The sequence below is a fragment of the Papilio machaon genome, chromosome 5 (genome assembly GCF_912999745.1).
Source record: "Papilio machaon chromosome 5, ilPapMach1.1, whole genome shotgun sequence".
Classification (NCBI taxonomy): Eukaryota; Metazoa; Arthropoda; class Insecta; order Lepidoptera; family Papilionidae; genus Papilio; species Papilio machaon.
Window position 1 is genome coordinate 8,385,399 of NC_059990.1, and position 21,621 is coordinate 8,407,019.

Below are 21,621 nucleotides of genomic sequence, written 5' to 3' on the forward strand. Positions count from 1 at the left end.
TATTTTTTGATAAATGTTGAATAAATACAAAGTTATAGACAAAACATTGAAGTATCTTTGAAGTGTTACTAAAGTTTTACTATCACTTTATTTTTTTTTATTATTTTCGGCTTAATAGTACAAAAAACTGTTATTTAATAGTTACATAATATGAAAATTACACTAAAAATTATTTTCCTAAGTATTATTTCAAACATCGTTCCATTTTAAATATTTTTTTGTTTAAACTCTATATTCTTACATATCCATGAATTAATTCCTCTAAGGGAAAATCAGCCGCTGACAAGAGCGACGGCCTCCTTACCCTGTAATAAATCTCTTTGAACTAGATAAGGAGAATCTAAGGCCTCCGCGGTGTACATACTAAAGCAAGACCGTATTCTTTAAACTGTTACATAATGTTTATTTATAACAACCGAGGTAAATGGTAAAATTATACAGCCTTTGTACCTAATTTTAGAATTTAATCTATGAAAATATATACTTATCTTATAAACGCGAATGTTTAGATGGATGAATGGATGTTTGTTTGAAGGTATCTTCATAACAGCTCAACGGATCTCGATGAAATTTGGTACAGATGTAGAACATAGTCTGGAAGAACACATAGGCTACTTAATAAGTTTTTTTTAATGACATGCATCCAACAGCTATATATCAATATTCATTAAGTCATGGGTGCATCTTTCTGTTATTTTTAATCTACATGCAAATCTTTTGTATGTAATAGTGATCATAATGTAACACTTAACGACCCCGTGAGCCTTTTGTAACGCAGAAAAACAAGAAATGTATTTTTTTATTTATTCGAACAAGTTCACTATTGTGACACAACAAAAAAGGTTTCGGAAGCCTCCCAAGGTTTCCTTTGTTATAAGAAGGCAACTGATAAACGCTCTACTTAATGGAAGGTGGCATAAAGACATTTTTCAACCTTAACGAAAAATAATGTTATACTGAGCTTAACAGTGTCGGTGAAAAGGTGCTTTATATTCAGTTTGTTTTGACATTGAGTATATCTTATGATATTGCCTGTTGTGTTTCTGACAGTAATCTTCAAGAGGCTTACACTTAAATTCTTATTTCAGATGTTTCTTTTTTGGGTTTACCCTTCGTATCACTTAACATAGAAGAACTGACTTTGTTGATTTTGGTAAAAAAATCTTTCTTTCATAGGTCTTACTTGAGAAAAATATCTATTCTTATGACAGGATTGTATGTGTATGTTACCGATCAATTACGATCTTCGTTTCATTTTCATCGGACTAGGATTTTAAAGATTATAGGTAATTGCGAGTCAAACTATTTTTTTATATATTTGTGAGCTTTAATGGTTCGCTTTTTAGTCTGACGTTTATGAGATTTTAGCACTCACGACTGTATTGCTTTTATAACCGAAATCCTTGCTTTGAATTGCATATGAAATTTGGAAAAGAGCCAAAATTGGGACAGAACTGGGGAATGGAAAAGCTGCTTTACGAAGTCTATTTGGCCGAAACATTGCAGATGAGCGACGATGCAAATCGACAATTCGAAGTGACGTATATCACTCGTATGTCTAATGCACTATATATACAAGAATGCTCTATGAAGTTTCTTAGCGAATTACGCAATACAATATAGTAGAGTATAAAATAGTACACAAGTACGAGTCACCAACATTCTTTAGCCGACAAAACCAGTTGCTCGTTTGTCGAAATCGTAGATGATTTTAGATCACCAAGTACCATTCACAACAGCTGGATGGGTGGTATTCCACAACAGCGCAGTTTTCCTGTAACTTTCTGCCTCACAACGGTGATATTTTCAAACCAATATGACTTAGGGTCAATACCATCTCCTCAAAGGCAACGCATCTGCACTTTCTCTATTGTTGCGGATGACCATGGGTTTCGTTGATTAACTCAGTGTTCCCGCAGCACATTCCCCCCCCCTTCTTTTATAAAAAAAAATATTAGAAATTAATTCATAGAGCCATAGTAGCGCTTTTTCATTGCTTATTTATTCAATATAATAATTTTGTTTATTAATTGACTTTGGCATTGAAACATATGCCGGCTTGAGCTAGTATTAAATAAAAATTATTATTCACATTTCTTTGCGACTGAAAATACTTGAAATACACTCGCAAACAGAGTTTCCGGGTCAGTAATGAAAGCCTCAAAACCACTATATTTGCAGAAATATCTACTCGAGTTCTGAAAAATACAAAACACAACATTATAATAAATTACACATTTTTTAATAATATACTTTGAATTATAAAATTGAAAACATAAACGAACTGAATGCTTTTTTATGGATAGTTTCACGGCCATATCAAAGGTAGGTAGTGATGACAAATTGATAGATCAACATTACCTTGCAATTTTACTTTTAGAGTTGTTTAGGCCAAACACAGTTGCTTGGTTGTAATGGTTTATTTTAAATATAACAAAGTTGCAAATTATTCGGAGCGCGTATGCATCGGCTGGTCGCGAATTTTGAGTGACGTTTCTTTTCGCCCGCACGCCGCTCCGCCCGCTTATAGTGTTGCCCGCGTCTCGGGCGCGAACAGGGTCTAGAATTTCTAGTGTACTGTAAAATTGGATTAACATTTTTGTTGTAATTTCCTTTGCCCTTTCAGTTAAAAAAGGAATTTAATAAAATGAATTTAAATAAAACGAATTTTCGCTAGACTGATCAATCTGGATTCAAAGCAAAGTTAAAGGTCGCTGGTCAATGCCTAAAGCTAAAGTTTACTAGAGATTTATATTAAATTTTTCAAACATTTCAAATTACTAATCTAATTACATATAATTCTATACTGTACATATGGTTATCATTAATTACATTCATGGAAAAACTTTCATGTCTACTATATTAATATTCCCTTTAGGCGAGGTGATAGAAATGTTTATACGCTAAACAACTTTGTAACACGTTCCACGGTTTCGTTAGATAATGGGGGAACGTTTCCGAAGAAACATTATTGTAATAGCTACGTGATTGTAAGGGACTGTAATATGAATCACACCCGAATATCTAATAGCACGTGAGTGTTAATGATAATTGTAATCGTAGTTTAATTTGTCTACATCTTTGTTTGTAATGTTGATTTATTTGCGCAGATTTGTAATTTGGGGACTTTAATGGCTTTAATGACATTAACATAAAAGAGATTTATACAGATTATGCAAATGTTAATTTTATCAAAGAATGAAGTGTTATATTTTTTAGTAATATACTTTCTTACATACTTTCTACAATGATAAAGTGGCAAAATTATTTGTTTTACACTTTGTTTTATTTGTACTTTTTTCTTAAGATACTCAAAACTCAATACGACAATACGTCTAATTAATAAAAAGACGTATAGAATATAGGACAGTAGATATGTTTTGTAAGTAAAATAAACGATGACGTCACGTTTTACGACATCGTTTATTTTGTTTGGATGTTAAATCAATTTGGTAGTTGCAGTTAACTTTTTAGTTTAAAAAAGTATATAATTGCTGCAAGACAAGACTGCAGTGGAAATTATCTTATATAATCTGTTTAATCGCCACGATAAAAACAAATATAGATAAGGCAATTCAGAGGAAAGCTTTCCATTAATTCGCTGTAAAATTATCTTAATACGCTTTACTGAGAAACAAAATCCTCGGAATATACAGGTAATGGAAAAATATATATTTATTGTCAAGTAACTATAATTTTGTACGTCTTTTTATTAATCTTAGAATTAAATGAACATCATTTTAAATTCGTGGTTGTATTTTTGAATTATTAAAAAGTGGTTTCATTCCATTTAGCAATTTAAATATCGCCTGAAGGCAGGTCCCGACTGTTTAATTATTTTTACAAAAGAATAATTTAAGAAGACTATTTATGAATAACTTCATATTTCGGAAAAAAAATCCAGTTTCGGAATTTACTTGCTTATAATCACAATTTAGAATTCGATTTTGGTATATCTACTATGTTGTTATATTATAAACTGACGAAATATTATAAACTGAACCAATCAAATCCAATTAAATATATTTTTCGTTTTTTTAGGCAAATAATAAATTGACAATATTATTTATTTTACGGTAAAATCATAGTACAGTTGATGACTGAATATGTTTGATTTATAGGTATAACAATTACGTTGTATACTGTCAGGTAGCGCGTTGACTCCGGTGGCTGGGACCGTGACACGGGTATCGTCGGTGGCGGGCGGCGACGCAGATCTGCCGTGCGACTCCCGCCCGCCGCTGCACAATGACAGCCTCCTTCTCGTCGTCTGGTATAGGGACGACAATCCTGTTTACAGGTGAGCTACAAATTGCTGTTGTAGTTGTGACGATTTTAATTCTTCATTTAGTACTGACATCTGTTGGTTTAAGCAATTCTTTATTACAAAGCAAACCTTTATAAAAAGGAAATTCTACTAATTTAAACTCGGTTCTTAAAACACGCATATTTGCACGCAATTACAGTGGTAGATCCCGCAACAACAATATTTGTTGGATGCACGAATGGGCCGGGTCGAATGGTACAATACCACGACCACACAGAAGACATGCGTGAATGGAAGAAATTCCGCGTTTCGTCTGATGAGTTTGGTGCCGGAGGCCTCATTTTAATCTACGTTGTCTGGCCATCTTTTTTCTAAGGAAAGAATGGGAAAATGAAGTGAATTTTACGGAGGAGAGGACGCGTAGGAAGAGGATATATCCTCTTTCTGTGCTCCCTCTACTCTGTCGATTAAAGGTAGACAACGCATTTTCAATTGCGGATGTCTATGGGCAGTGATCACTTCGCTGTTTAGGCGGACTCGGTTTGCCAAGGTGGCATATGACATAAAAAATGTAAAATTTTAAACTAAGCATGGATATTATATTTACATTACTATGCAAGTCATGAAGTCAAATAGAACTTTTTAAATATGAACGAGCGAGCGTCGACTTGTGTATATGAGACGTGAGGCAACTTGTAAGCTTACACAACTGGTACCGTAGCTTTATTAAAACGTTTTCAAAATACTTTGCCAACTCACTGTGGCTGTTTCTTTTTACATAATTTAATTTCAATGAACGTGTCATGAATAATGTTTATTTTGGTTCTATGTATAATTTATTTCACAAAACATTAAATTTTTTGCGTTTTAAAAAGAATATAATGTCCATCTCGAAGATTGGATTGTAAAACTAATCACACTAAACTAATGGAATATGTTTAATTAAATAAAAAATATACTTTTTCATATTATTAAAACAATTGACACTCATCACCACATTTTTATAACTGAGACAGGTATAACTAATCGACTAAAAAGTCCAATGCGTATTATTTAGAAACATATATCGCTCATCATCATTTGTAATTAATTTTACAAGCGACTGGTTTTTCTTACATTGAGCATTACGTTTGCTTTCCTGCCAAACAAAGAAAAAGTAAAAAAGAAAAGAATGTTTTTATTTTCGCCTTGTAAAGCATTAAAACAATGTTCGTTCGCGGAGAACAATGCAGGCAATATATTTAAACTTTATTGCACCGGCTCTTTGTGACAATATCGAATGGATTTCACGACTCTTCTTTTAATGATTTCCCTCAAAATTTACTGTAGTGTCAACTGGGTTAAAAAATAATGAATAGTTTTAACAAAATCATATATTTTAATGAATTTTTTGAATTATAATAAAATGTTATTTAAAAAAATGCAGTCATTTAATACATTTGTAGGGATTTGGCGTTTTGGAATGTATTATACTAATTAATTTTGGAATGTGTTATATTTCTAAAAAGGTATGTTTTTAACACACCGGCACATTTAATGCTACGAGATGTTAGATTGTACAAGTTGAATAAAACACGACCTAGTTTTATCGTGTCGGACGAGTTTTAACATAAAATATTTTAGTTCAGTTCCATGCTAGTCAGCACAACCGATATTGCGAAAAATTCAATACACAACTTGACATATTATAGCTAGAAGCCTTATAGGTATCTATGTTCCAAGTTTTAAATATGTTAAATTGGGTCAAATACATAGAGGAAACATTTTATAAGTAATTTGTCAGAATATAAGTCTATTGTCATGTACCGGATAGGAACTAGACAACCTTGACTTCGAACATTATTACAATATTTCTTTTTCGATTGCTAATCGAAACGTACAATCCCTGGTTCACACATCGTTGCAATGTTTAGAGGTTAAAATCAACAATCGAACTCAAACCATTTTTATTTATACTAGGTATTTTACTAACATGTTTTATTAATTTGGTAAAAGTTCAACCCAAAAAAATTGAAGCTTAAGCATTGGAAAGCAGGAAACATGATCTAATATTTAAAGAATGATCAAATAATTTTTGCACACCATTTCAAAGTAATTAAAATTAATTTCAGATCGATCTTAACGATTTTTTTTACTATTATGTTTAAACAGTTACGATACGCGTGTGCAAGGCCCTACCGCACACTGGACGGATGACGCGTTCGCCGAGCGGTCGCGCTGGCTGGGAATGCCGCACTCTGCGCTGCGCCTGCGCAACGTGCAAGCCCGCGATCGCGCTGTCTACAGGTGCCGTGTCGACTTCCAAGTCTCCCCTACAAGGAACTACAGAATCGCTCTTGATGTTATTGGTTAGTACTACTAAGCTTGCATAGAATTTAGTGAAAACATTCATCACGTAATTTATTTTCAAGCAACATTCAAAATCCTGGACTCACTAATGAATCAAATAAGTTATAACAAAATATGCACTAGATTGTAAACAAAATCCTACACTGTACTAAAAAAATATTCCAGTAATTCAAACTTAAAACTTATTGAGGCAATCGATTGAAAAAGGCATTAAGTAGGTATTACAGTATGGTAAATTCTTGTATCATTCTCACAATCTGCATTTACAAGCTTGCAAAACAATAAACTGGTGGTAGGTGTTCATTTTAGTAAGCGATATCAGGATTGCGGTAACGGTAACGAGGCCCGCGATCGCTGCTATCCCCTCCTGAATACTCATATCATCAAACCTTTTGTTCTGAAGCAACGAAAACATTTTCATTTCTCTCGTATACTGTGGTTGAAAGCCGTTCTCGGTTTGTTTATCCCCAATTTGAGGGTATCGAAGCGCATGACGGGCCGTGTTCTATTTGCCATATCAGTTTAATGGTGAATAGATATTGAACACAAAAGATATGCCACTAAACATTGGCCTTCCCAATTTCTCTTATTGTAGTATTTAAGAATTTTTATACTACTTTTATGTTTCCAAATTGTATTGAGTAATACAACATTCTTGTGTCAAAGATTATTTAACATATGTTTTTGTTAGAACTCCCGAACAAACCGGTGATCTTCGATGAGTACGGCAACGAAGTGTCGGGAGTTGCCGGACCTTACTACGAGGGCACTGATTTCAAATTAATATGCTCAGTAAGTGGAGGTGAGTGTAACGTTAAATCAATATATAAAAAAAAGAAACCCACATAACCCCTTTTCATATAACCTCGATGTTTTTAGAAATAATTTATTTTTAAATAATTTATTTGATTTTTTTTTTCGCCTGAGAGCATCATAAAATTTTTACGTATGTTTTCCCTTTTCAAATGATTTCCTTTCGTACTTCGTATTTATGTTTTTGTAACGAAATCTCGAAGTAATTTAGATGTCAAGATATTTATAAAAATCGATCGGTTACTCAATTTACGATGTAATACAAATCTTATTCGGAGCAGGATCATTGTCGTAAAACGACGTAGAAAATTAGATGAAGGAAATAAACTTCCTACGTTATTATAACCTATTAATTTTATAAATAAATTTGTGAAATGATCTGAAATTAAATTTATTTTGTTAAGTAAGTACAAATATCAAATGTAAATACTTAAATCACACTTACGATATAATTATGACAGAAATATGATGACAGAAATATTCTGGAATAATATTCTTCAACGTTTAAATATTTATTATTACTTAAATCGATGCTTATATTAACTTTTTTTATTAATAGACATTTATTTATTAATAGAAGTATATAAAGAAAAACATTTCCTATGGAACGAAAAAAAATCCTTTGGACCAATGCTTTGAAAACACTGACACGAAAAAAACACGTATTACAGAGATGAAATTACTGTTTACTTAGCGCATTTTCTTGTCGTTTTTCCTGTTGTTGGCAGAGAACTTTTTGTAGGAAGTCAGACAACTTTTTGTACCGTACTTAATAATAAGTAGTGCTTGAAGGCAACACTTAACATCTACATTCCGCGTACGGCTTCGTGTTACATTATCGGAGATTATCACATAGTGTTACAGCATTATAATTATTGTGTTTATGTTCATATTTCTAATATTTTTTTTCTTGTAGACATAAATAATGTTTTTTAAATGAATAACTAAACGTTTTTTACTCTATAAAACATGTAAGTTTTAAGTATTGTGTCGCATATATTTTATTATTGAAAAATATGTACATTTTCGTACAGTTCCAATACATTGTTTTAAGTGTAATAATGTTACACTATGGTCTGGAAACATGTTACAAAACTATACTAATGTAATTGATGTTCTGTGAAATAGGTAATCCAATTCCGCGAGTGCAGTGGCTTCAGGGCGATACGGTTCTAGCTACGTTAGGTGTCGGCGAAATTCAACTCGGCCCGACGAGGTCATTGAACCTGCTAATACGGAATGCATCGCGATCGCATTTCACAACAGTCTACACTTGTACAGCAGACAACACTTTGTTGGCACCTCCACAGCGATCTACAGTTCGTGTGGATCTTTACTGTAAGTGCATTTAGATTAGATTACTCTAGTACTTACTGTACGGAGTTATGCCTGTACAATCTTATTAAGAGTAAAATAGCTGACTTTTATCTTTATATTAAATAAGCTAGCACTAGACCACAATCCCATCTGATGTTGAGTGATAATGTGATCGAAAGATGAGATGGTAATGATATAAGTAAGCGTGTTTTACTCAACTGAATTATCACTGATAATGATTGATAAATACTCATAACTCATACGGTACTATGTACAAAATCCATATATAATATTAATAAAGTTGGAGTGTATGTATATGTAGTATGGAATACAATAATCATATTTCAATCAATTTTATCAATTTATTATTCGTTATACCAGATATCAATAAGTGATCATTTTAATTATATATCTTTATTATTGGAAAATAACTTCGTTATTGACTTAGTAATTGTTACCTATAGCGTAATAACTATTAATGATAGAAGTATAAAATATAAATTGTAAGAGCATACATTGTGTTTTATATTACCTTCAATTGAATTATTGCTGTCAAAGTAATGAATTTAAAATTGCCTTACGTGCTGTCATATGACGTCATGTGGCCTCATTCTGAATTAATATGTCACGGACGGAATGTTTCTATAACATTACTTTGGTTACGACCCAAGTGTTTAATTACGTGGAGGGAAAGATTACGAAAAATATTACCTACATTCCCTAGCGTGGAATTAAGCAAATTAACATCATAGTATGTTATTAAACAAATAGAAAGTTAAAATAGTAGGAATTCGGAAAACCTTTATTGAATTAGGAAATTAAATTGTTGTTGTTGCCTTTATTTACTATACTGTCAAGTTACAGTTTACCAATTACTTATTCGACATCTGTTTCCTCAGAAATTGGAAAATATGTTACAAAATTGTTTTTTCCCTAAAAACCGTGTTCATACACATTTTTTAACAGTACGACCGTTAACGGTTGAAATACTGTCAAGAGAACAACCGTTGTCAGTGGGAAGGAAAGCAGACCTGTGGTGCAAATCGACCGGAGCACGGCCGCCAGCGACTATTACTTGGTGGCTGAGCGGGAAGAAATTAAATTCAGAAACGAAACAACAGGTGCAATTCATTTATATTAATTTTAATTAATACTTTGGCTACATGAGACTATGTACTACAACATACCTAAATATGGTATAAGGTTATGCTAGGTTTCAGTGGAGCTTTAGTTTTAAAAACAGTGCCGGCAAAAGTTTTGAAGCTTATTTATTGCAGAAAGGACTGCTTCATCAGTCCATTCCAATTTCTAAAAGGCAGTAAAAATGTTCTGCATCTATCTCACTAAGTTAAGCAATCATCTGGCACCGGCCTGAGTAATCTCGCGCGTAATCTTTGCGCCTTTTCCCGGTTCCCGCGCCGCCTCCACTGTCCCCTATAGATTGCCGTCATCAACGCTTCCCTGCGTGCATCCATTAATTTCCTGCTAGATTGAATGGCAAAGCTATATCTTGTGAAATGTCCTCCATTCGATACGACTGTAGATTTGTATTTTAAAGATTTAATTATAAGATTTTTATTTAAAAAAAAACAAGTTTTGTATATTCAATTTATTTCTACTTTTCAACAATTTAATAAAATATAAATTAATTCATACAAAATAAAGTTCCAACTTCTAGTATAGCAGTATTTCATGAATATGGCATTCAACAGATATCCTATAAAAAGATGACGATGGAAGAAGGTAATGAAACGCAATCGTTGTTGCAATGGACGCCACAAAAAGAGCACAACGGACAAATACTGGCGTGCAGAGCGGAGCATACCAAGTTCAATCAGTCCACTATTGAAAGCAGATTGACTTTGAACATATACTGTGAGTACTATGATTTCTGAATAAGTTTGTAAACTATTTTAATATACAATAATAATCAAAGTGTGTTGCATATGACTCCCTGGAGAAGTGTTTGAATTGAATGACATCACAGACAAAATCAGTTAATTCGATCGATCTGACATCTTGGGAACGAACACAAATCCTCAAAATAAAATTCATACAATATTATAAAATATTTTATTAATTATATGTTCTAATTTAGCAATAGCACTATTAGACGATATAACAAGTGAAAATAGAAACATCTTTAAATAGAGTTGGTTTTGTGTTAGCGTTTTCCAATCAATATTTTCAAAATGTTCAGATGTGCCAATAGCGCGAATGCACCTCGGTTCCAAGATGAATCCGAACGACATTGAGGAAGGCGATGACGTGTACTTTGAATGCGAGGTCGACGCCAATCCGCCCGCCTATAAAGTAGTCTGGGAACACAATGTGAGTACTTTGTATATTTGTGATGAATCGATAGTTTTGTCATAGCGTCGTTCTATTATAAATAATGAATGTTCTATCTATAACATTTATTTATGTTAATACTTGATGAGCTAATGTGCTCTGTAATTACTAATTTATTATTTACGTTGCTAATTCGTTTTCAATTCAAAAACGGTGTTACTACGTATAACTTTTGAAATATAAAGTTTTACTTAATTAGATAACTTCCTAACCTTATTAGTCAAAGAGCAGTACATTTGTTTTTTATGAATTGTTTTGTTGATCTTTCTTCAAGTTTTATTACTTCTCACTAATGTTGTAATTGCGAAAGTTTGCATACACGGTTGTTTATTATCATGGATCTGGAAATAGACTACGGTCTGAAATAACGCATAGGCTACTCACTTTTTTCCAATTCCTCCTAGACGTAGGTAGTAATATAATATTTCATTCTACAGGGTGTTTTATTACAAAATAATCCTCCCAATGGAGTAATACTGACTGGTAATACAAACCTAGCGTTACGTAACGTGTCTCGACACCAAGCTGGCAAGTACACGTGCACCGCATCAAACGTGGAAGGCGACGGAAAGTCACCGCCTTTGCATCTGCAAGTTGTTTGTAAGTAGATTTTATTCTCTCACGTTCTTACTATTTTGGTATTCTTGTGTGTCTTATGTTTAAAAAGCAATTGTTTTCGAGTTTCCAAAATTGTTACTAAAACGATTTTGTAACAGCTATTTTTAATTCAATTTGCCATAACTAATTCACAAATGTATTTGATGTCAAACCATACTTAACCTAATCGTCCCTAAATTAGTAGAGTAGTAGTAATAGGTAGACTAGAGCTTCTAGGGTGACATGTTTATAAACTGACTTTGACCACAGCTATATATTTAATGTGCACAAAGCAAAATGTTGTGTAGCCAAATAATGTTGAAGACCTGGTTTTTACAATCTAAGAGCATTTTTTTTATTTTATTACAAGACAAAGTACATTGGTGCGTAAGAATACTCGGGACGTCCACAGCAAAATGACGGGAAAAAGCCGTCGTTTATTAATGGCTGATTTTAAAATTTAATAAATTTCCAGCCAGTAAGAGTTGTTCTATTTTGAATTTAAAACAATTTTAGGGCAGATCTTTTGTATCTTTTCAGTTATTACGAATAGAAACGTGTAGTTTATATAAGACGTAGTTTAAATCATCCTTCAACAAAAGTATCTCTACATTAAGCTTTTTTCTTACTCTCGCCGAAAAGTTACTTATGTTCTATTACTTCCGCATTGACAAGGGTTTAGTATAATAAATTATTTTTACTCGACGGAGGTAAATGGCTGAATTTTGGTCCTTTTAGAGAATTCTTAAGTAAGAAAAGTTACCGGCTCAAATAATAATATACGACATTACAATTTTATTTTAAACAACTACTTTAGTAATAAGGACAAAATATATAAAAATGTAAAAATTAAGCTAAAACATTAACGTTTATAAAATCTTGTGCGCCAACCTCACCTGAGTGGATTAAGGGCAGCGAGATGATGATGGCACACAATTCTTTTAATTTTATTCCATCAAAAGCAGTTTAGATATACGTCTTGTTTACGTCTGTCAAATATACGTATAAGTACTAATTTCTCGCGCTTCAAAGAAGCCATAAGAGTTGTGTTTCATTGTAATATTAATATCGAAAAGCATGGAACTGAAATAGCTATCAGTTACATACATTTAATTATAAGACTAGCATCTATAAATGAGTGAATAAGTTAATATCAAACACATCACATTTTAAACATTCTTAAAATTGACTAAACGTTACAATATGTCTTATAAACGCACATTGAATCTTACATTGACAATATTAAGTAACGTAACAAAGTCTGAAGAATAAACGCTAAAATACAATAAAATATTGAACGTGTCGTAGACCGTCCCGTGTGCCGGCGGGGCGAGGTTAAATTGATCGGGGCTGCATTACAAGAGCCATCGAGCGTCGAATGCGAAGTCGACGCGTTTCCACCGCCCAATACTTTCGAGTGGACTCTCAACAACTCCGCGACCTCGATAAAGGTCGATCCTGTGAGTAGCTGATATTATTTTATACACAGAGTTAGTTTACATAAAACGTATGTCATATTTTACTCCGTGCTTAAAAAGTCTTCTGTTATTGTAAATAGTGAAAGGGAAGTTGGAGATAAAAATCAGCCCAACCAACACAAAGACATTTCTTAACGAATCTCATAAGAGGTGTAATTATTTTCTATCTGGAATGATATACCTGAATATGTGTGGTAAATCTTACAACGTAATTTTAACCTTAATTACTAATGACTTTCTCTGCACTCTTAAAATACGTAAATGAAACTTTTATCTCAGTCTAACTTTATGTTAGCCTTCACAGTCAAATTTGTGCCGAAGCGTTGAATGACAAATACTTTGTTGTGTACGAAAACGACCCTTTGAAGGTCTTTAGGGTTGGGGACGCACAATTAACTTCCCTCGGTTGTACGGCTGATAAGTAATAGTTGGTACGCTTTATCAAGTGAAATGAATATTTTTCCACATAAAAGGATGAGAAATTTTAGAAAATATATGACCTCGATAAAATTTTATTCCTAGGACCGATTCTCGATTGACGCGTCTGCTGGAAAATCGATATTAACATATCTGCCAGTATCTGAAATCGATTACGGGACGCTGTCGTGTCGGGCGACAAACCTAGCGGGGCAGCAAGTCACTCCATGCATGTACACACTGCTGCCGGCGACACGGCCCGACCCGCCGACCAACTGTACGGTGTACAACCTCACTCACGACTCATTGGATTTAATGTGCTTACCAGGTATGGTTCTGACGAATTTAGTCTATATACGAATATGGTGGAAGTGAAGTTTATTATTAGTTAGTCTAAAAATATTTATAGTTATACACATGTAAGTCAACACATTTGCCGTGTAAATACGGATGCCTTACATAATGCAGTTTGTGCAGAAAATAAATTAACCAGTAGGAGGGAAGAAAGACGTGACGATTGTAAAGTGAAGTCGCTTATTTATTTCTGTTTATGCAGACCTACTCTACTGGTCGTATAACTGTTTTTATTATAAATTCTCTAGACATTTTCGTCCGTACAATATTGCCCTTATTACCAAACATTCTAATTTAGTGTCTGGTCTCATTTGGCATTGGCCCAATTTAGAGGCTTTAACTATTTATGATTCTAAATTATCATCAAAATTGCTAGTACACTGTAACACTACAAAATTTGTTGTTATCCTTTCAATGTTCCGAATAAATAATGGACGCAAACGTTATATTATCGGTAATCAGTATAATTTTCTATGACAAAAGCTGCCGAATTGTTAATAAATTTATACGTTTATTAATTTGTTATTTTAAGATATGATTTTTCTGGCTTATAGACAACTCATTTGTACTGTCTCTTATATAAAATAATTCAATTCATAAAGCAGTGACTTATATTTCTTAGGTTATGAAGGTGGTCTTCAATGTGTGTTTGTTGCTGAAGTGTGGGCAAACGAGGGACTTGTTGTTAATGCAAGCAATGGAGCAGCACTATGGAATCTTAGAAGACTCGGAGCTAAGAGACAGTTGAAAATAATTGTTTATGCAGCAAACGCTAGAGGACGATCAGAACATGTAATTTTTACAGTGGAAACAGCGCCTAGATTGTCCCCAAGAACTGGTAAATGATTGCTCATAATACTATAATTAAATGATCTAAATAATATAAAAGCTATTTAGATTCCCCAGTTTTTGTAATAATTTAACATCAGATAAGTCGTGAACATTTTAAGACAGTTTTAGCTTTTGTTAAAAAGTTTGAGATAATAAAATAAATAGTAACGTTTCGCACAGAAGCGCAAGAAGCGTGGGAGGTGAACTGGGCAGTGGGCGGCGTGTTAGGCGCGGCATGCACAGTCGCGCTTATCTTATGCTTGGCGCTAATCGCCACCAGATTACGACACCGGTCGCGGGATTATGAAGGTATCTTTTTCTTTAATTTCTTAGCCAACATTTTTATTTCTCGAAATTTTATCTACAATACTAATTAAGGACGCTATAATATTGCGTTTAACCTACAGATAGAAACTAAACAAACAACACATAAGATAAACCTAATTTGTTTCTTTTTGTCCAGTTACTATGCAACTAGCCAAAAATCAAAAGTCAACTCCATTAAAACGACAATCTCCTGACGATCGGAATCCAGATTTAATTCCTTTAAATAAAGGTAAGTTTGTTTTGAAGGTTCATTATTGCATAAATAATATTTAAAAATAATTTAAGAAGTTGCACATTCTAATTTGAACATAGAAAAAAAAAACTTCATGTTAAAAAATACACAAAATACGCCTTAATAATGTAATCTAATTAATTGGAACATAACAGCGTTAACTGATAAATTTATAAAAAAAAATACAATTTGTTTTAGCGATCGTCAAAATAAAGCACTGAGTAGAATAATTAATTAGGTCCAAATTAAAACGTTCTCTTTAGGAATATAAATTGTTTCTAATGAAATTGAACATTTTATAGGAGCAGACTGCCCGCCGGATCCGCCACATTACTCAACGGTGGTCAATAAACAAGAGGCTAAGAACTCTAACAGTTCCCAGAGCTTGGTTAGCACACAGACACCTAACACACCCTTATCGCCTCTCACTCATAACTCTGAAACTCAGGTTGGTATTTCTAAAAACTAATGCTTGTATTCTTAAATTTAAAAAATGTCGTTCTAGGACCCAAAAATATATTTGATAATCGAATTTATTTTTTGCTTTATAGCATTAAACTCTTTGATTGCTAATGTGCATAATATACGTCCTTCGATTACGGAGAAACTAATTGATTGGATGTTTCCCTTATAGATTGATCGTACTGGAATAAACGGTGCTGCGAGGTTGCACAGAGAAGTGGTTACAACTAGAACACCATTATTAGCAGCACATCAAGAGAGTTGTGTTTAATACCTATTCTTACATTAAAAATATTTATTAATATTTTACTTTAATTCAAAATATATAAAAAACACTCCAGTAATATTTTTTTTGTTAGAAATAAATACCGATTCTTCAATTGAAGACACTTAAAGATCTTGATTTTTGTTTGTAATAAAAAAAACAGAATTTTATTCAAAACATTGCCATGATCTGACAACATTAAACATGTTACGATATCAATAGTTTCCTTCTACTCGTTTAATTTACAAAAAAAAACTACATATAAAAAAGTGATGCAAGAACTTGGTAGATAATTTTCACACACAGGTCTTGTTTAGTTTTCATCAAATATATAACCATAATTAAAATATACATGGTGCTTACAAATAGGTACTTATTACTATAGAAATATCATTTTCCGTATTTTTAGGTCGACTATATATTACGTTTCGCCAATAGAAATTAAATAAACAACGAATCCTTGGAATCAATGTATACATTTAGTAATACATAATAACGGACATATTGAATCCTAATATTATTGACCTGACGTACAATCTGGAACAGAAATTTTACCAACAATGCTCAAAGAGTAAAAAGGTCATAAATATAGGTCATAATTTTTTAATAATGTTAGATAAAGAAATTTTCTGTACAATATGTAAAATTTATAATTCATTTGTCACTTAGTATTGTATATATGATAGATAATTCTGTTCGTCCAAATAACCCAGAATTTCGAAAAAAAATAACAGATTTTTTTTTTGAAAAGTACGTGTTAGAAATTAAGCACTCTAAAGAGTTAATTTTGAATCCATAAATAATTGTAAAATTATAGATTAAGTTAACTTATTTGTCTAAGAAAATGACTGATGTATTGTAAATATGGAATCGGATTAAATAATATTTAAAAAGGCGACATGAAATTTACTTGTTATAGGAAAAAATCTTATAGAAAAAAAAAAAATTATCGATTTTACATTTTTTTTTTTCATTATTATTTTAATGTGATAAGCGACGACATGTTAATAATAAAATTTGATTGATTAGTTAGGAAAATAAAACAGAATTGATGTTATTGACATTTTCATAGATTAAATTGTAGTTATAAGGCACAAATATTTATTAGAAAATTTCGTTACCTGTTTTTTTTTAATAAGTGAATTTCTAAACAAAGCTAATCATCAAAGTTATTTAAAAAATGTATATTGTAGTTATAATTAAACTCATGTGTCATAATTTTTTTGTTTTAATCTGTACATTTTTTGTATGTGTTTAATGTTTATATATTAGTGTACGAGAATATTGTTTTCCCTGATCATAGAAGACAACATTTTTTACCTTTAACTATACTAATATATGTTTAATTATTTAATATGTTCAAGAATATTGCATTTTTTGTCTGAACACAAATAATGTAAAATAGGCACAGTTTGGTTTTAATGTATAAATATAAAATTGCTCATGAGAAAAGATAAATTTAAAATCTCTACCGCAATTTGCACTGTGTTAATTCAATTGTAATAAAATAAATTATTGAAACGTACAGAGTTGCTGAATGGATAATTTTTTTTTACATGTCAATAAATTAAATGACAAACAATCCGATTTTCAATGATCCTCACAATTCTTGTTCAACGAATTAAAACGAGAAATAGCGCGTTGTTTGCCTTATTAATTTTTAAACTTAATAGGTAAACAACGAGCTCCTTCGTAAATAATCATTAAAACAAAATTACTTCAGAAGTATCCCACTGAAGTAACGAGTCAACTGTGATAAAAATGTGACATTGATAGTAGATCTTAAAATAATAAGCTTAAGTCATTGCTTGCGGTTTTTTTTTTAAATAGGATAAGGGGGCAAACGAGCAGCGGGAACACCGAGGTGTTCATCGACAATGAATACGTGAATTATTCCTGACTAGCTGTCGCCCGCGACTTTGTCCGCGCGGAATTAAAAAAAATACCTAATATGTGTTCTTCCAGACTATGTTCTACATCTGTGTCAAATTACATCAAGATCCGTTGATCCGTTCCGGAGATACCTTCAAACATCCACCCATCCATACATCCATCCATGCATTTAAACATTCGCATTTATAATATTAGTAAGATAATTTTACTTCAGAGCTTAAACATTTAAATCGATTTATAATTCATACTTAATTATTAGCCTTCGAAGTATGATAATTAGCTTTCTATTTATTTCGCCTTCGTTAAAAACTTTGTAAATACAAGAGCCACTAACGGCAATGTTTGGCAAATTGGGAAGCTAAATTGAGTTTCCTTTGGTGTGGTTTATTGATTGCTGACTGATGTATACGGAAATTGAGTTTTTCATGTTCCTAACAATTTTACCGGTAAATGGTAAGAAGTGAACAGACGTTTTATATTAGTAAGGCTATAAGGATTTTTATTATTATTCGATTCGGTATTGTAATATTGTTTGACAACATCAACGTATTCGAGAACGTTCGCCTATGATTTGTGACGTCACATTAATGTACTCAAAAATAGGGAGCTTTGTGTCGTCATCGGTAGGATAAGGTTATTCAAAAGCTGTACTTCTTGGTTTCCAGGAAACACAAAAATTCTTCTAAGTGCTTACTTATGTTGTGTTGCCTAACAGAGGTGGACAAACTCGTAATATCTGTCTTACCTATCTGGGTTATGGGCTTGATTTTTATATGTCTGTTTTGTATTAGTACACAAAAATACAATATAGTAACATTAATCTACATAATTATAATAGTCTAATCATGTGATATTAATACCGTCTACTAGAAGTAAATGTAAATTTTACGCAAAGCTATCTTGTTGAGAAGGTTTATCTAAGAATTTGTAAAAGAAAACCCTCCAAACGGCCGAAACCCACGCGGTGTTGATCTGTCGACGATAAGTTGGTGGATTTACAGTTTAACGATTTTAGGGTATTTTATTGTTATGACTTCACCGCTCTTTGTTTTTTTAGAATCAAAATTTAGAACAAAAGTTTTTACAAAAAATATCTACTATTCGCCACTTTCTTTATAGGTTACTTTATCTTACTTATATTTTACTTATATTATAAATGCGAATATTTAGATGGATGGATGGATGGATGTATATTTGCATGAAGGTATCTCTGGAACTACTCAACGGATCTTGTTGAAATTTGACACATATGTAGAACATAGTCTGGAAGAAAAAACAGGCACTAGCCACTTATAAAGTTTTTTTTTATTCCGCGTGGACGGAGTCGCGGCCGACAGCTAATTTGTAATATTTATAAACTTGTAATAAATAATACTAGAAGTAACAAAAAAAAAAATAATTTCGACTGACTATTGAATTCTAGAGAAGCACACAAATGACACGTCAAGAACGGTAAAGCCATTTAGAATATATCTCTGGAATGGGACGGTATACCTAAAAACACATGTAAAAATCCGCGGAAAACCCCCCTCATATTAGTCGGGCAAAATAAAAACGTTCAGATTAACAAAGTTATTTGAGATACAGGTATACTAGGCATGTATTTCAAATCTATTTTTCTTCCGACTATCAAAAGTTTCCCTTGTCATATAAAAATTAGGCAAAATAAAGTGACATGGGTGCTGCGTGATGTGACCTTTTCCACAACCCTCCCATGAGACGATGTAGGTAGTAACGTATCGGAACTATTGTCTCTCATATCTTTTCCCTATTTTACGTGATGCCATTTTGACCGAGATAAAAAATACGAAGCGAATAAATTCTAAAAATTATGTTATTTCGTATTAAAAATAAATATTTATTATTATTAAAAAAATAAACTCCACTGACTGTGGCTCTAATGTGCGAAATAGCCATCTGCTGTCTACTTTTTAAAATAAGGATTTTAATTTTTCAAAAACACAAACACTTTCCTATTCCTAGCCGACTTCAAAAAGAAGGAGGTTATCAATTCGACTGAATTTTTTTTTTTTTATGTGTGTTACCGCGAATCTCCGTCCCTGGTGGTCCGATTTTGATAAAAATTATTTTAATCGAAAGGAAGTGCTTGCAGGTGGGTCCCATTTTTTTGTTTTTTTTTATAGATTTTATTTTACAGTTGAAAAAATAAAAACAATTTAGAAAATAACAAAACTGATAAACAAAATAGTCAGTCATAAAGTTCAAAAGTCAGTGATAAAGTTTGAGAAATACAAATTATTTTGGTACGAAAAAGCAGTTTTAATTAATGTTTACGTTAACGTCTATGAAATGAGAAAAATCCAAATTAATATAAGTTTTGAAAAGTTTTACAACTTATTGAAGCGAGAAAGGATGTCACGAAGAAAGGAGGTCACGTTGCCAACATAATTATGGAAATAGGTTTCTAGTGTTGAATCACTTAGCGTGTAGCCAAAGTGTGCTCAGACATATTTCATGCGATGTTCAACAGTATTTTTTTACGTTGATGAGTTTTAGATATTTATTTAACACGAATTGAACCAAATAAGTGTTGTAACGCCGAAGTAAAAAGTTTTTATTATTTAATTTACACTTTTTAGGGGACACACATCTACAGAACATAAAATATAGAACAAAGGTTCCATCAAATACATGTTATGAAAGAATAAATACGATTACAACACTTCAATACTTCGTTTATTAATGCAACAAATATCGACATCAAAAAAAACGCTCCCTGTATAGATGTTGACTGAAATTTAATATGCATATTAAGATCAACTAATTAAATATTATTTTTGTACGAAATGAAGTTTAAGAGTAGTTTAGTAGGAAATTGTTAAGCTTTTAGCAACTATATTAGAATTGATATTTGACATTTACTGTCTCATGTCAACCCAACGCTATATTTGTTCCATACTTGGCACGTAGTTTGGATTGACAGAATGCAATTTCGCAATTCGATTCTCATTCTTCCAATTTAACACTGTAATATTAAATTAAAAATAGGTTTTTATTTTTGAACGAGTGTTACAACATTTAATAAAACGATTTAGTTTATTCTGTAATATTACTGTCATAATATTGTCATATATAATAAATAATATACTGTTCGTAAGAAACGGGATTCTTACCATGATTAGGCTATTTGAGCTCCCGATATTTCGGCACAGTTGCATGAGCCATGTTCACGGGTTGACTGGTGTTCTGTTGTGTTGTGGCATGCAACTGTGCCGAAATATCGGGAGCTAAAAACAGCCAAATCGTGGTAAGAATCCTGTTTCTTACGAATAGTATATTAGTAAAAACCATGAAAGTCTGAAGTTATGTAATAAATAATGTCATCATCACATAAATGAGACTAGCCGAAGACAGGACGGCGTGAAGGCAGCTGTTCGACGCATCTATAAAGGCATATCAAGACGAGCACGACCTTCAGTAATGAAGTATACGCAGAAGAAGAAGTAACTGTTGTAAACAAAAGTTAGTTTGACTTAAAGTTCATGATCGATATCTTTCAATTCTTTAGTTATATGTTAGAATGGTACAGATACAAGTCGCTGCAAGGAATGGAACATTTTTAATAGGATTGCTGATCATTAAACAAATGAAATTATTTCGTATAAAACTTGTACCAATTTTTTAAGGAATTTTCGGCATCGGATAA

The 21,621-nt window shown here is 32.3% G+C and overlaps 1 protein-coding gene across 3 annotated transcripts in view; it reads left to right on the forward strand.

The window, feature by feature from the left end:
* Positions 1-16,130, forward strand: part of LOC106710562 (B-cell receptor CD22) — a 33,417-nt gene extending 17,287 nt beyond the window's left edge. For 2 of the 3 annotated variants that reach the window (XM_045677897.1, XM_045677898.1), the window contains exons 3-17: positions 4,150-4,300; positions 6,419-6,615; positions 7,308-7,418; positions 8,558-8,767; positions 9,713-9,867; positions 10,459-10,621; positions 10,947-11,077; positions 11,536-11,698; positions 13,004-13,155; positions 13,696-13,918; positions 14,567-14,782; positions 14,956-15,084; positions 15,239-15,331; positions 15,637-15,782; positions 15,969-16,129. In XM_045677897.1, the coding sequence (XP_045533853.1) occupies positions 4,150-4,300; positions 6,419-6,615; positions 7,308-7,418; positions 8,558-8,767; positions 9,713-9,867; positions 10,459-10,621; positions 10,947-11,077; positions 11,536-11,698; positions 13,004-13,155; positions 13,696-13,918; positions 14,567-14,782; positions 14,956-15,084; positions 15,239-15,331; positions 15,637-15,782; positions 15,969-16,067 (2,339 nt within the window). In that variant the 3' untranslated portion in view covers positions 16,068-16,129. Of the gene's footprint in view, positions 1-4,149; positions 4,301-6,418; positions 6,616-7,307; positions 7,419-8,557; positions 8,768-9,712; positions 9,868-10,458; positions 10,622-10,946; positions 11,078-11,535; positions 11,699-13,003; positions 13,156-13,695; positions 13,919-14,566; positions 14,783-14,955; positions 15,085-15,238; positions 15,332-15,636; positions 15,783-15,968 lie in introns of all 3 variants that reach the window. The other variant, XM_045677899.1, reaches the window with a different exon arrangement.
* Positions 16,131-21,621: the final 5,491 nt, after the last annotated feature.